Below are 16,063 nucleotides of genomic sequence, written 5' to 3' on the forward strand. Positions count from 1 at the left end.
CTTGGATCACTTGTATTTCCTCTTCAGCAACATTTTTTAACTTGCTTTACTGCTGCATGAAAAAATGAGTGATAACTTTTTTAAGTGGCCCGAGTGAGCAATATGAATTCATAACTCAAGGACATAGTTTGCTCCTTTTTAATTTCTTTTTGATCTCTTGGACATCTTGACTGTGTGGGTGTATAGAAATTTATATAAACACAGACACATAAGTAAATGCAAGAAATGTGTGTGTGTGTGTGTGTGTGTGTGTGTGTGTGTCCTCAGAATAGTGATTTTGAGTGTCTCAAATTTTGGATTTACAACTTGCGTATCTTGGTATCTGACTTCTCGCATATGTCTACACAGGGGAAAAAACAACAAAAACCCACCCACCACCCTGTAACTGTACATTTCATAGCCCATATAATCTGACTTGCACTCTCATGGATTTCAGGCTTCTACAGAAGCTTGGGCTCCAAGCCCCTCCCCCCTCACTGGGTTTGAGAGTCCAGGGTCCAGCCAGAGTGTGAACATCAATACTATTGGCTTTAGCCCCAGAGCACAGGCCCCATGAACCTGAGTCAGTTAATCTCAGAAACTTGCTGTATCTTTATTTTTCTGGGTAGACATGCCTTTAGAGAGCAGGCATATAGCGCTTTTTGAAAGTCAGACCACCTACACTGAGCACTGATGCACCCACCATGACTAATCATTTTTGCAAACCTTGGCATAGCTACGTGCACACCCACTAACACTGGTGTATGTGTAACACAGGGAAAGAAAGGAAAAATGTTTGTTTTGAAAAAGGGGAGTATGCTGAGTCCCTTTGATTTCTGCTAAAGGTTGTCCTCTGCTATGCAGTGTGTGTTGTGCATGTTCTAGTGTGAATGATTTAAATGAGAAATGAAACGTGCTGCCAAGGTTTAAATGTCACTAAATCTGTGATTTATCAAGAGGTTTTTATGATGTTATTTTATGCCAAGATGATATTTTTTGTAAGAGGAAAAGTTGTATATAGATGGATTTTAGATTAAAGAGAAAGGGGTGCAAATATTTTATTATATATATTATAAATATGTTTATCATTTTAATTGGGATGTAAGTGAATTTACAGCAAACCTTTGCCCCTTTGCAGCTGTACTTACTGGGATCCTCCTTTTACAAAGCATACTGAGTGAGAGATTCTTGGCTTCCTTTTGCATCAGGCTGCCCTTCAGGCAACTGTCATCCACAATCATATTGATTACACACTACTGCGGGGGCTCAAACGTCTTGTACAAATGCCATCATTATAAAAACCAGACCTGGCACAGGCGTATATCTAGCAGAATCACAGAATTAAAAATGATTTGCATCAAATATTCCAATTCTGTAGATATTTAATACATCTTGGTGTGTAAGCACAGATACATAATGCATTTAAACTATGTCAGGATTCTTTACAACTCATACACTGTACTTACAGACCCTGATTCAGTAAAGATTCACGCATGTGTTTTGCTTCAGGCACTGTGAACAGTGCCATTGACATCAATGGGACTACAGCTTGTGTGCATATCTGTTCATCACAGTAAGTAAGAGGTTTGCAGCCTGTCTCTAGTGCATGACATACAACAGTCAAATATGAAAATCCTATTTGGATTCTTTGTTTTAACCCTCTCTCATGCCTCCACCCAAGACAAATTAGTTCCAGTTATTAAAATAATAACTTGTATAATTATCTTTGGAAATAGACACTAAAATATTTTAAATATCGTTTTTCCAAACCTCCAGATACATTCAGCATTGTTATAGCACTGTATGCAGTAATGAGCATTTGGTCGATCAGATCTCCTTGAAATCCTTGATTACATTCCCTTCTAGTTACAAGCAAATGTGAAAAAAACAGCTGGGCAAGTACAGACAAATGAAAGCATCGCTTAAATTACTTTTGATATTCTGAAAGCTGTTTCAAGTAACTACCCAAAGAACCAGAAAATTATTTCCTAAAAGAGAAGGCCTATATATTTCTAACACATTACTTAGCTGATGTCTTAGAACAAAATATGGAGGGTGCTTTTTAGCCTATGGTCGAATAAACAATTAACCGATAAGTAATCCCACTGTCTACATACACTCTCCCCTTCCCCCCTTACTGCCTCTGAGGCAGCAAAGGGAGGAGTGGGAAGCCGGTGCCTGGACCTGCCTGCTCCCCTCACCTCTACACTGCTGATAGAGGCAGCAGTGTGGAGCAGCAGGAGAGGTTCCCTGGGAGTGGGGCTAGACTGCACTGGCTGCTGGCCCTGCTCCTGCGGACTATTGAATAGTCATGTAACTGCTAACATTTCATGTGGTTACATGACTATTCAGTTACATGAAATCTAACATCCCTAGTGCTTTTAAGAGGTTAAGTAAGGTAGGATGTTACCTAGTTCAGAATCTGAATGTAGGCGTCACTGTTCTTTTGTATGCACAAATATTGTATATACACGAAGATGTTATTTTCCATAAGCTTAGGCTTGCCTTTATGATATAAAATAATGTAGGTAATCAACATGAGAGCCAGTAAAATATTTACAGCTCATTGCTCTATACTGGGCCTTAGTATGCCACATATTGAACAAACAGAGACTATTCTAAATATTTTAAATGCAGGGCTTTCTTCCTTCTTGTTGCATCAGGTGGAAATCTGGCTTGTAGCCAGGATCCATGGTGTGCAAGTCATTGGTATTTTTTTCCATACTCCTTTCTCCTATGAAGACAGATTTTAACTGATTTTTAAAGCACTAAAAATAGCCAAAAATAGCTTTTATATACCCTATAAATCCTTATATCAAGGGCCAATATTCAAATCTTGAGACCATATATTTTATTGCAGTGTTCTGAGCTGAACATTCTTGAACTATCCTAAACATTGCCACAGGTTGAACTTCCCTGGCCTTGCACCCTTGGGACTTGACGGGTCCAGAATCAGGAAATTTGCTGGAATAGTGTAGGTCAGTGCCAGCCCCTCTGCTGCCACCGAGTGTGAGGCTCTGCTCTGGCAGCAGCAGAGACTGGCATTGACCAAGAAGGGGTGGGGGGAAAGAGAAGAGGCTGGATGGCTATGGAGCCACATGGCATTGCACTGAGTCCTGGGGCTTCCATGCTGCGGACTCTGTCTCAACCCCTGAGCATCTCCCATCCCTGCTCCTTCCCCTCCCTTGTTGCACTTGAGTGCCACAAAGAGCTATTTGTGGTGCTCCAGGCGGTCTGGGAGTGTGGGGGAGGAGTTGCTGAAGACGGGGCCCAGCTTTTCCCTGTGAGTGCTCTAGCCCATGGCAGTACCGGACCACAGATGGTGCCAGACTATGGAAGTCTGGACTATAGAGGTCAAACCTGTACTTTGTTGAGTGCTTTAGAACTGCTGATGCAAAGTGCTGTATATGAGCAAAGTATTTATTATTTTATTCCTCCCTGCTGTTCATCTTACTGGCAAACAATTATTAAATCCTTTCCAAGCCCTTTTCATTTAGTCAAGCAATTATTACTTTCTTTATTTTAGGCTCATAAATCACTTCTCACCACTTATGTCAGAAGAAATGTGTCATTAAACACTGTGTGTACTCATTCCTCTTAAAAATCACTGTATTAAATTACTTTTCAATAGATATATCTTTGCTGTGGATACATATACATGTACAGCTATGCAGAGACCTGTGTAACCGTCTGCAACTTGACTTCTGATTATTGCAACCTTTGCATTGTTTTCACAGGGGGAGAGACAGAGAGCAGCACGCCACACCTAATGTTCAGGCACAATGAGTTCTTTGCAAAACATAGGGGAATTGTGCCCAACATAGCTAGATCATTGCCTTCAAGGGCTGCTGTATCATCGATGGGGTTGGTCAGACTGTATAGACTAAATCCCTCCCACTCACACCACCATGGTCACAATCCTTCTTCTGTTCACAGTCTTCCCAAAATATGAATTCAGACACTATCTGGGAGACACATTTGGAATGCCTGTCATCATCATCTCTCTCTCTCAAATATTGAAAGTACTGTAGATTGGCTGGTGTTTATTAGCTGCAGTTTATGGTCGAAGACTGCTCGTCGCTTTAATTACAGCTTGACGGGCACCTTTTCTTTCCAGCAGAATTGCCCTAACTGGAAGCGGCTGCTTTTCTAAATTATTTTCCCCACCAAGTCTCTACTTTGAATAATTTACAGAAATGATACCTTCTGCTACAGCCATCAGAGATAGGGTAGCTAAATAACTCTCTCTCCTGTGTTTCAGGAGGGCAGGGCTCTATTTGGATTACCCACTGATATTTCTGAAGATGATACATTTCTGGTAGCTCTTGGATAATCTCAATAGGGTGTAGTTAAAAATAAACATTACATATTAGACTTGGCTCTCCAGTGCCTTTCACATTACCAGTGAGTGAAAATGGGTTTTAAAATGCTAGTATTGCCACTTTTACAAGTGGAGAATTTGGATTTGGTAGCATTTTACATCAGTTTACAGCACAAGAGGAAATTAGTACAAGCCACAGATAATTCATAGAATCATAGAATCATAGAATAATAGGACTGGAAGGGACCTCGAGAGGTCATCGAGTCCAGCCCCCCGCCCTCAAGGCAGGATCAAGCTCCGTCTACACCATCCCTGACAGATGTCTATCTAACCTGTTCTTAAATATCTCCAGAGAGGGAGATTCCACCACCTCCCTTGGCAATTTATTCCAATATTTGACCACCCTGACAGTTAGGAATTTTTTCCTAATGTCCAATCTAAACCTCCCCTGCTGCACTTTAAGCCCATTACTCCTTGTCCTGTCCTCAGAAACCAAGAGGAACAAATTTTCTCCTTCCTCCTTGTGACACCCTTTTAGATATTTGAAAACCGCTATCATGAGGTTAATCGACTATTCATGTTATTTGTTACTGTGTTGCAAATGCTCATGACCTTATCACAAATTTTGATGATTTACTTAGTTATAACTCCCCAGGGGCAAGTGAGGATGTGAGAATGTTCTTTTTCATTTAAAAAAAAAAGTATTTAGCCCTTATTGTTCCAGAGCAAAGCTTGAAAATGCATTCTAAAGGCACATAAACCAGAAGCCAAAAAGAGAGAGACTCCAATGTATATCTCATACGTATTCCATGATTTTTTGGTGCCTGACCGATTTTCGGAAGTTTGGGGTTACGAATGCTGCTGCCACAATACACTCTAGTTTCCTGTGCCAGAGTTGCTGCTATCTACAGTTTCCCCATAAATTCCATCTTAATTTACTTATCCAAGCCTGCTGTATGGGGCAGGTGCCAGCTGGCCAGAGACAAACTCTGAAACAGCTGAAGATAACTCTGCTTTGGTCTGACCTGGCAGCCAGAAAGCTATTATCAGGATAGTTGAGCTAGGTATATAGCCTTTTTTAAAGGTAAGATGGAAAGAAATGAGCTTTTTCCCTTTGAGGGACAGGAAACCTGGATATTTGGGCCTTATTGGTTGAGTTGAACTAGGGATGTAATATTGTAGTCGATTAACCAATAAGAAAAAGCTTATAAGTGAATGCTATAGTCTTACATGCATTCGCCCCCGCCAATAAACTTTTTAGCAGGCTGGCCAGCAGCCTGGCTCAGTCCTGGCTTGTGACGGGTCCAGAACCTACCCCTACTGAAGCTCTGCATTTATAGTGTATTAGGAGCCGGGCGGGCAGGCAGCCCAGCCCAGTTCCTGCTCGCACTGGGTCCGGGAACTCAGGTCTGCCTAGACAGGGTCTGCTATCACCCCGCATTGCTGCCTCTTTATCAGGAGTGGCCCGAGCCCGGCTGCAGCAGCTGGCACCCCTGCCTGCACGACCGTCAATGGCCGTGATGTAATCATGGGGCACCCCGTGATGTCATCCTCAGGCGCCCGGGCCAGTGGCACCCTAGGCAACTACCTAGTTTGCCTAGCCTCACGTGCCACTCCTGCTCTTTACCAGAGGCAGCAGCACAGGGCGACAGGCAGCTGGTCCATGAGGGGAGCTGGTTTTTAAACCGGCTCCCCTCGCAAACCAGCTCCTGCCTGGCACCTCATGCTGCTGCCTCTGCTACAGATGCAGCAGCGTAGAGTGATAGGGGGCTCCTCAAGAGTGAGGCCGGAGTGAACTGGCTACCGGCCCTGCCACTAGGGACTATAGAAAAGCCGACTAACTGATAAGAATTCATGAGGTTAATCGACTATTCAATTAACTGATATTTAACATCCCAAAGTTGAACAGGTGAGGAAGCAAAGCAACTGACAGAGGATTAACTTAGCAGGACGAGACCTTGGGAGGGAAAATGGTCCCATTGGGGGAGACAGCTAGTCTCGGTGAATGTCTGGTTTGCAACCAGACACTGTGTTATCAGTAGAGCTCTGGAAATCTATGGCTATCCTGTCCATTTTATATCCGTAGGTATCCTCATCCACAGGTATGGATGTGGGTATCCGCGGCTCATTTTTGCAGACACAAAATTTTGTATCTGCTCAGGGCTCTAGTTAGCTATCAGTCTTTGTACTAAAAACATTACTGATTTGTGTACACTGTATTTTAATTTGTTCCCCTAATTCAGTATGTACTTGGATAAATGTACCAGACATCTGTTTTTGCACCATATACTGTATGTATTCATTTTCTGTGGATTCCCTGGATCCCACTGGGGCTGCAGCATTCCCCACATCCCTTGTGCAGCATAAGGTCTGGAAGTGCTGGATCTTCCCTGAATTCACTTGTGACTTACAGTCAGGTTCTTTAGAATGAAAGCATATTCATTGTTTTGGTAGACAGCTGAAGGTAATTCATTGCATTTTATCTTGTCAGGCTCTGAGCTGTACTGAATTGCTTTGTATGATGTTCAGGAGAAAGGTGTATATATCCCTTAAGGACATAGGAAGTACAGGGTTTTTTTAAGAGAAACTGTTCAACCCATCCATTCAAAATAAGTTAACATTACTTACAGGTTCACCCATTAGAAGAGCAAAGTGACATTTGTCTAGCTATTTTGTGATAGGCAGCTCAGAGATGTTTCTTTTGTAATGGGTGACAATTAGGTCAGTTTTTATGTAATAGAGTCTGATTTTCAGTATGACACTTGTGTCAAGGCTGTTTGCCACTATGGCACTCAAAGTGCAGAAGATGGGGACCTGCAAGAGACCTTAAATACCTTGCCTTTATAGGCTTCTGCTTACTAAAACTCCCCAGGGTCACAGATTCCCTGGCCTTAGAAGGTAGCTGCCACCACCATTTGCATTTGTCTGGGGACTGCAGGGTGGTGGGTTTGAGGCCCCTCCCCCCCCCACACACACTCTGGGAGAAGCCTAACAGACAACACAGGCTGCCCCAGAGCTGGAGCTGGCTCTAGCATTCTGAAGACAGGATAAAGGATGCCCAGAAGGTATGTTAGGTGGGGTGGGTTCCAGAGTGGCCTAGGGAATAGGCAGTGGGAAGCAGTGGCACAGCCCACACCACTTCCCATGGTTCCCCTTGACTGCAAACGGCAAAACAGAGCCATTGAGAAGCATGACGCTCTGTGGCTGGTAAATAAACAAACCAGCACGACAAGTTAACAGGTTTCTCAAAGTTGTTTCCTGGACCACTATGATAAACACTGCTTTAGGGAGGTGCATTAAACATCTTTTAGAGGAGTGGTGAAGTTTGTTGACAAATGTGTGAATTGGTCATGCAAGAAAAGGGTGTGTACCACAGGCTTGTTCCAGGCATCGTGTAGGCGACCATTGTGCAGACTTGCCCCAAGCATCTTCTACATTTCTCCACCTGTTGTTGCAGTATTCAGTACTATTTGCTTCAGCCCTGGGTTCTATGAAGTGTAAGAATCACAAGTTATGCTGAATTGTCCCAAACCACTGAGAGGTTTTATGATGAGAGCAGAGATGAGATCATCAAAATTGATTTTCACTTCTGACCTACTCAGAGGCTGAACAGAGGAATTAGTACAGCAACCTAAGCCACCACCTAGCAACCACAAAAATAAGGGAGGGAGTGCACCTAGTCCTTGGGACACAGGGTTAGGAAGAGAGAGACTTGAGTGCTCTTCATAGCTCTGCCATTCACTTGCCGAGTGACCTTGGTCATTTCACTCTTCCTTAGTTACCTATCTGTAAAATGAATTGGGTTCTTAGCGGACCCACTGAGATCTGTGCTCTGAGGGTTAATTACTGTTTTGAAAAAATGAAGCAACCGAAGAGCAAAATATTATTTGTTCTTTATTGAATGTAATTGTTTAAATGCTGTGTAATGGAAGTTCAGAGAAACTTAAATAACCAGGTTAGTTGTCCCATAATTCTGGAAAAGTGTGGTGCTGGACAGGAAGATGGATGTGAGGAAATAAAAGTATGGTTATACTAACTTGTATCCCTCATGCTAAGTTTTCAGAGATCCCTAAAGTCAGTAGCTGCATTGAAAGAGCTCAAGTGCTTAGGAAGTGTTGTCAAACCCTAATAGGAAGGCAAAGGAGGAGGAGTAACGGGACCATTGGACAGGATACATCTGCATGCAGGGAAAAAGGATATGATCCTTTCCTATGAGCCTTTCCTTTCTCCTTATGGCTCAGCAAATACCTTTCCAGAAACGCTCACTGTGAATATTACAGCCATGTTTTGATTTCTTTTCCTTCTACAATGAGTCATACAATGTGGGAGTCACCATATTTTGCCTCTAACAAAAGTCTTAGGTGCCTACCCTAGTCCTTTTTTCAAATTGGTGGTAGGTATATAATACTTAATCCCAACTGTGGAAAGATTACTAGAATAATTTTCAGAAGCATTTCTCTCTCTCTCTTTCTCATTTTTATTCTGTAAACTGGGGGTGGGGTGATTCAGGTAACTGAAAAAATGATGGATGTTGTTTAATGTGGAGCTTTCAGACTTTTCTCAGAATAAAACAATCTCCATAACTGCTTCCCACTGATTGAATTATACAGCTCTAGCCCCTTTAGTTAGTGTTGAGGGCATTAGTCTACTGCTCTAGTGATAGTCATAAAATTAAGACTAACAGTTGGCGCTGACAGCTAAACCTCTGAAACAATTAGTGGTTTCTGATCTCTGTGGCAGAAAATAAGTTTAGCAGAGTACGTGGCCTGAATTACAAATATATTTAGAAAGAAAACCAGGCCATATTGTTGGATTGTCTGATTTACAAAATGGGCAAGACTTGATGGAATTATGTAATTGGTGAATAATGGTTTGAATCATGTGAAAATAGCTAGTCTTAATGGGCTTAATTCTCTCCTGTCACTTGTATCTGCATAAATCTGGAGTTACACTTTTGAAATCTGTGGAAAAATAGTCTGAAACAAATTGGTACCAATATATTGCCTTGCATTTATTTACCCCCATCCACTTTGTGCATTTAGGATTCAATCCCACCTTCAGAGATAAGCCTTTTAGGATGCTCAGCTGAGTGTATGTTGTACTGGAGCATAGCTTCAGGATCCTGAAATGGAAATAGTACAGAGATACTGCAAAAGGATCTGGAAGCCAAATGTGTATTAGTTTTGTTTAATTTAAACTTTTAAAAAGTTAAGGGAAAATAAATACATTTTTTAAATAATTATTTTTACATATAATTAAACTTGGAATATTGAGTGCCTGTTACTACAGTTTTGTAAATGGGTTTGTGACCACAGACAGATGACAGATATTTCTTTGGTGCAAAAGGAATTTGACCCTTTAGCCTCATGACTGAAGGGTTTGTGCATAAGCTCTTTCTGGGTGTGTGCGTGCATGCGTGTGTGTGTGGCATGTTTTCAAAGCTGACTTAGAGACAGGTCTGTGTTGGGTACAATGGAAGATTCTTGAGCACAGCTTCCACTGAAGTCACAGAGCCAGTTGATAAGATGATTGAGTTCTGGGATCCTACATTTGTTGGTTGATTATGCAGATGATGTGGGGCTCTGGACTACAGTTTTCTTTGTATTCTTACACTGGTTAACTAGTTTAGCATTTACATATTAGATAACTGGGAATTGTTAACTTAAGTGACAACAGTATGAAAAACTGTAGTCAAGGACCCAGATTGTAGCGCTCACTGCTGTAGAACTGGGTTTCAGTTTGCCCTAGATTAGAACTTCCATACTTTAGATGCAATTGCTCCCGATAAAGTACTACAAAATACTACTGATCTTACTGGCAAAGGACAGTGAGGAGTATTACCACTCAGGTGACAGACCCTGGAGGAAAGAGGCTCTGTAAGAGTGGGGAGTGACACTTTGTCATGCCTTTGTCATGGCATATTCCAAGAATGGCAATCTTGTAGTAAATCTGTCTTGAGATGAAACCATACATTAATGGAAAGCTTATGCAAGGTGGTGTAAAATCATTGTTGCCCACCCACACAATTTTATTGGCATTTTGCTCACAATATTTGGTATTTTGCTAAAGCTCCAGCCCCTCGAGTCAAGTGATGAATTGAGACACTTCACTTCAAAAAAAAAGTCTAGGCCTCATGGCAGTGAAGATGAGTGTACCCTAAACATTAAAAAAAAACCTAGAAGGCATATAAAGATATTCCAAATATATTCTGTTTTTATGTGAAATGATGTTTGAGTGCCTGACTCATGATTTTTGCATGTTGCATCATTGTGGAATGAAGGCTTAACATACATGCATTTTGTATGGCCACATTGGCTTTATTACTCCTGACTAATGGAACTATTTTGTGAGCTATGCGAGTCAGTAACACTTTTCAGGACTTCACATACGTATTTTAGATGTGTGTGCTTAGAGGGTCCATGTTTACATAAAATCTTTATATTTACTATTTTAAATTATATCCTCAAAGGCCAAACTATGAAACATCTTTAGGTGCCTAAAATGCAGATATACATCTAGCGGGATTTACCAAAGGGCCTACACATCTAGCTTCCATTGGAATCCCACTTGTTTGCATCTGGGCCTTACTACCTTTCGAAATCTGGCCCCATGTGTTTTTGCCTTGTTGTATTGCTCATGAGTGGGAAAAGTCATGTATGTGATATATAGAACATCCTAAATGAGTGTCAGGAAATACTGAACTTCAGCACATCAATACAGATTGTACCCCCCTTAACCAGGACTCCCTGGTCCGGCAACTTTGTGGTCCGACATGGACCATGGATGTTCCTGGACCACTGAGCCCAGAAAGAGGGAGATATGGTGGGGGCAGCGTGTGTGTGTGTGTGTGTGTGTGAGAGAGAGGGGGGGGGGAAGAGGGAGGAGGAGTTCTGGCCCCAGCAGAGCTCCCTGGCCATGGCCATTGACCTTTGGCCCTGTCCTTGGCCGTGTAGCTCCAGCCACATTCTGCTTCCAGTAGCCAGGGAACTCCAGCCCCAGCAGCACCCATGGAGCTCTGCCCCAGCTGTGGAGCCAGGCGGCTGCGCAGCTCTGGCCATGGCGCTCCAGACCCGGCAGTGGCAGGGCCAGGGAGAGCCCTGTGGGACTGAGGCAACAGTGGGGGCAGGCTGGAGCCCTAGCCTGGTGGCAGCAAATCTCCTCGTTCGGGACCAGTCATGTCCCCAAGGTGCTGGACCAGCGAGGTCCAACCTGTATGATCATTTTCTCTATTTTAGTAGCTTGCTTCTCTTCTGTTGCTTTTCTGTGAATCTTTTTTTTTCTGTATTCTTCTCACCTCTGCATTCACTCACTCACCTGCCTCTCAGTCTTGGGAATTTTTTCAGGCATTTAATAATTTAAGGATTAACTAGTTAAAAGACCAATATTGTCTGGAGACAGAGGTCAGAGAAGCCTATCATCTTCCCTCACATTCCGGGAGAGGAGAGAGCTGTGGGATTTCTACCAGGGATTTGAAACCAGCCTGCATTTAGTAGATTTGAAGCCTCTGCCCCTCATCAACTTTATAAAATGAAGCCAGTGGCTATGTGGCATCAAGAAGGAACATTCTCTACTTGTTTGTGCATGTGTGTCATGTCTCTGCTACTTTAGCTATTCCCCAATGTCTGTTTCTGAGCCCTACTCTCCAGTGTATTCTTGTCAGTCTTTGCTCCTAGCTTTCCCAAGCAGCAGAAGCATGAAATTAACCTGATTCATGTCAGTTTCGTGGCTGCCCAAAAGGTTCCAACTAACCACTTGAAAACTGACAAGACTGTTAAATTTTCATGTCAGTAACTAGGGGAAAGCGTAAGTGGCAGCCAAGGCTCTGGTGCTGTCTCTATCCCGTTGAGAAGACAGCACTCTATTTGGGAACAAGGCTGACGGGCACAGAAGATGCTTGTGCCTCATACCACAGCTTAAACTGCCAAAAGTGCCATTAGAATTAACAATAGTTTTTTGAGGTGGTTTAATTTTAAAGCCTAATTTTTCAAACTGTTTCACTTCTGCTCATCATTTTAGTAGAAATATCCCGCTCTTCTAAATTTGTGGGTGGGATCTGAGATTGTAGGCCCACACTCAGCAAAACACTATAAATTCTCTCAACCCCTCCCCTGCCGCTCCCCACCCCACAACCTCTGTAGAGTCTTCCATCCCTCACAGCTGTTTTTTTCAAAAGCACTGTCATTAATCTATCATGATTATATTGACTATGCTTTTATAAGCAAATGTATTTAAATGCATGTACAATCAACCACTTCCCAAAAGAAGGAGCACCATATGTAATTGTTAGCTATTGTAGTTTATCATAGTATGGGGGCTGGGGGGAACGATAAAATGAAATAAGAAACACCAGGCAAGGAAATATTTCTGTAACCTTGCCCTCGGGAGCTTGCCTTATAAAACCTAATCAATGACAGATCTCCCCTATGGAAAAATTGTGTGTGTGTGTGGGGGGGGTAGTTAACTAAAAATATCTGTTGATGGAATGTTTAGCAATAATATAAGCCACAGGGAAGTGTGTCTTTGTCAGCTAAAGGTTGCAGTTGTTACACAAGTTTCACACTTTGGAATAAAAGTCACTTTTCCCCCTCACTACATGCCGCACGTGCTTCCCAAGCTGCGTGTGAGCAGAGCGACGCCGACACACAAGGAGATCGTGATAGTCTGCACCCGCGCCGAATGAAACAGCCCTTAGTGCTCAGCGCCGAGTGGATCCTGTTTCCAAGCCCTTGGTTTTCCCGAGCCCACAGAAAGATGCAAAAGGTGGGGATGTCTGCGACACCAAGTCTTCCTGATGGAGGCCGCTTTAGGTTCCTTTCTGTGTGAGTGTCGGGGGGGCTTGAAGTGAATTGCTTTAGTGACTCGAAACTTGTGCGCGCCAAAGGCTTCAGCCAGGCTGCTCTTTCAACAGGCGATTTGTTCTCCTGCCTGCGGCTCGTTTCCATGCAGCGAGCCTGACATCAGAGTACCTTTTGTTGCTAAACGCTTGCTGTAGCTGGGGGAGTGAGCAGTCATGTGAAGCTGGGAGAGCTCACTTGGAAGGAAGGGGAGGCCGAACTATCTGCTGGCTGAAAGAAACCCTTTGGCCCTGTTTTCCTAGAGGAGCCCGTACAAGCTGGCACCCGAAGGGACTGGCGTTTGGCTGGCGGTGCGTCTGGCTGGTACAAGGAAGTTTTTCTAATGAACCTTGTACTTCTGAGTTTACGAGAGCCCCCGCGCTGAAACGGTGGCGCAGACTTACCTTCTGCTACCCTGTTGCTGCAGCTCTACCAGAAAAGTTTTGGAAAGAATGTCAGCTGTACAGCTCCCAGATCCATCAGCTAAGAGAGGACAGCCCCTAGGGGAAAGCTCGAATGACTGAGCAGGATCTGGCACCTGACCTGGGAAAGATCCCCCCTCTTTCCCCCCGGAAGGTCTCTTTTGGGCAGCACGGAGTTGGTGGCTGGTCGCAGAAATCTGAGGAGAAGGCATGGTGAAGCTGTTGGGAAGGTCTGGGGAAGTGTTTATTGTTGGTGTGTGGTGTGCTAAGGAGTCATCCCTTTGAGAGCAAGTTGTTATTGGGAACCAGTATCGAGCTCTGCTGAGGCAAGGAATCCCATCTAGTCATGGAGGAGGAACAGGCAGCCTGTCCCGAACCCCAGCCAGACACCATGATGTCTGAGGCGTACTCCAAACTGTGGACGGATGTAATGGGAATACTGGTGAGTTGCTGGGGGCTGCTGGGCAAAGGGAAGGAAAGGGAAATAAGTGAGAAGATGACAGAGGTCTGAATCCCTGTGTATTGCTCCCAAAGCAGCTGTTCCATTGCACCGCTGCAAAACTAAGAAGGCAAATTGGAGAGAATGCATGAGAAATGTGGAATCAAATTGTAGTTCGATTTCTCTTTTAAAGTGCTCATTTTCTTGTTGAATCCTCTAATAGAGATTAGTGAGTTTTTTCAGAGTTGTGCACAAGTGGTAACCCCTTCCAGATTCATTGCACTTTGTAGAGTACCTGCTGCAAATTTTATCTGATAGAATTGAGCAGTGTTTGTTCTTATTATTATAATATTCGGCTTTGTCATCCTATTTGATTTTTACTTTAAGGAATTTTGTGGATTAGCTTTTCTCTATCCCTGGAAAATGTCTATGTTTAGAGAAGCTGTTTCTTGGATGATCACAATTTTGGAAGATAGTTAGCAATAATATGTGTCTTCACCTTTAGCAATTGGCATTTTATGAATATATTATCTCCAAGAACATAATACTGCACACCCTTTTAAGAGCTGATTTGGCATTCACTATTGGTTTAACACAGATTTTAGGTGTTCCATGTCTTGAAAAATGCCTTTTCAGTTTGGTTGATGATATTTCTGTTTTATATTGCATTATAGGTTATTTGACAGTTTAAGTTACTGGAACTAGGTTCAACTATTGACAGGTTTAAATTCTGTGTATGAGGTTCAGTTCTCATCATGCCAAACTTGGTTTAGCTCTGGGTAGCTGATTATTTTAATTAGACAGAAATTTGCAGTTTGTGATATTCAGTGAATAAATAACACAGCACAATCTCTAGACTGTTATAGGCTTGGATCAAAGTTGTGTTTTGGAAACTACTGCTTAGACTGTACCAAGGAGTAATCTTGGATGCCATGTTTTGTTTCTTGAAATGTTAATTTTTAATTTATTATTAAAATAAGACACTTGTTTATGAAGTATGCAGCGAGTAATGTAAGAGGACCTTTTAGTGTCCTCTCCTCCTTCCCCTGACATTGTTATTCAACAGCTACAGTAGATTCAAAATTCGACAGCTACACTGTACATGCTCAGAATTTAATTACTTTAACCACTATTTCTGTACCACTTCTAGGGAGATGTTGGCTCACAGAGTGTGCCATTCATTCAATAATTTTCTTTTTATTGTTTCTTTCACTGCAAGAATAATATTAACTTTGGGCAATTATTACTTGTCACTAAAAGACAATTCCCCTTATTAAGTATCAAACAGTAATATTATGTACATATTCATAGTTTGCAAATTTCTACAAATACACAAATAGAGTAATTAATAGTAGAACCTTTTATACTAAATGTAGAAAGAAAATAACCATAAGGAATATTGGTTTTTATCATTCACCATAAATGTCTTAAAATTTTCATGGTGAATTTCTTATGAAAAGGTCTATAGAACTTAATAAGGATAAAAGCAATAGGGTTCTAGTCTAAAGCTTTTTAGAATTTAAGAAAAGGGTTATTATTTCCTATGCTTCAGGACTTTTCCATGTGAAATACTTTAATTCTGAATGTGATGTTTAAAAAAATATCTCCTTATTTCCTTTCTCCAAAGAAGTACTCATTCAAATGGCAAATCAATTTAGTAGCACCTGGCTCCATTCACTGTTTCTCTGTTAATGACTTTAGTGTATGAATGAAAGCAGAGTCAATTTTGCCAGTGTGTGGTGAGTACACAGTTGGTACTTTATGAACAGCTTCTTTCTCTCTCTTTCTGGCAGGTTTCAGTACTGCACTTACTAAAAGCAAAGAATTATTGAATGCCTTAGAGAAGGGCGTAGAAGGCGGCCAAGCCTACTGTACAGCATGGTGAAGTGAAATGGGGAAAAATTATGATTTTCTCAGATGGATTTACTTTGGGGTGATGTCAAGTTGTGGACAGGTTTGTTCTGGCTGCACATCCTATTTTCCTCCCTGGTAAATAGAGCTATCCTATTTTTTCCCAGGAAAACTAATCTAAAACAATATGTCCCTATTATAAGTCCGCATGACAGGA

The 16,063-nt window shown here is 42.2% G+C and overlaps 1 protein-coding gene across 3 annotated transcripts in view; it reads left to right on the forward strand.

Annotated features, from left to right (window-relative positions):
• Positions 1-16,063, forward strand: part of SASH1 (SAM and SH3 domain containing 1) — an 844,241-nt gene that overhangs the window by 630,928 nt on the left and 197,250 nt on the right. The window contains exon 1 of one of the 3 annotated variants that reach the window (XM_075924387.2): positions 12,925-13,998. The exons of the other annotated variants lie outside the window; for them this stretch is intronic. Coding sequence (XP_075780502.1) covers positions 13,903-13,998 — 96 coding nt within the window. The 5' untranslated portion in view covers positions 12,925-13,902. Of the gene's footprint in view, positions 1-12,924; positions 13,999-16,063 lie in introns of those variants that run through there. 3 annotated transcript variants of the gene reach the window in all.

This window comes from Pelodiscus sinensis, chromosome 3, assembly GCF_052426305.1.
Source record: "Pelodiscus sinensis isolate ZL-2025 chromosome 3, ASM5242630v1, whole genome shotgun sequence".
NCBI lineage: Eukaryota > Metazoa > Chordata > Testudines > Trionychidae > Pelodiscus > Pelodiscus sinensis.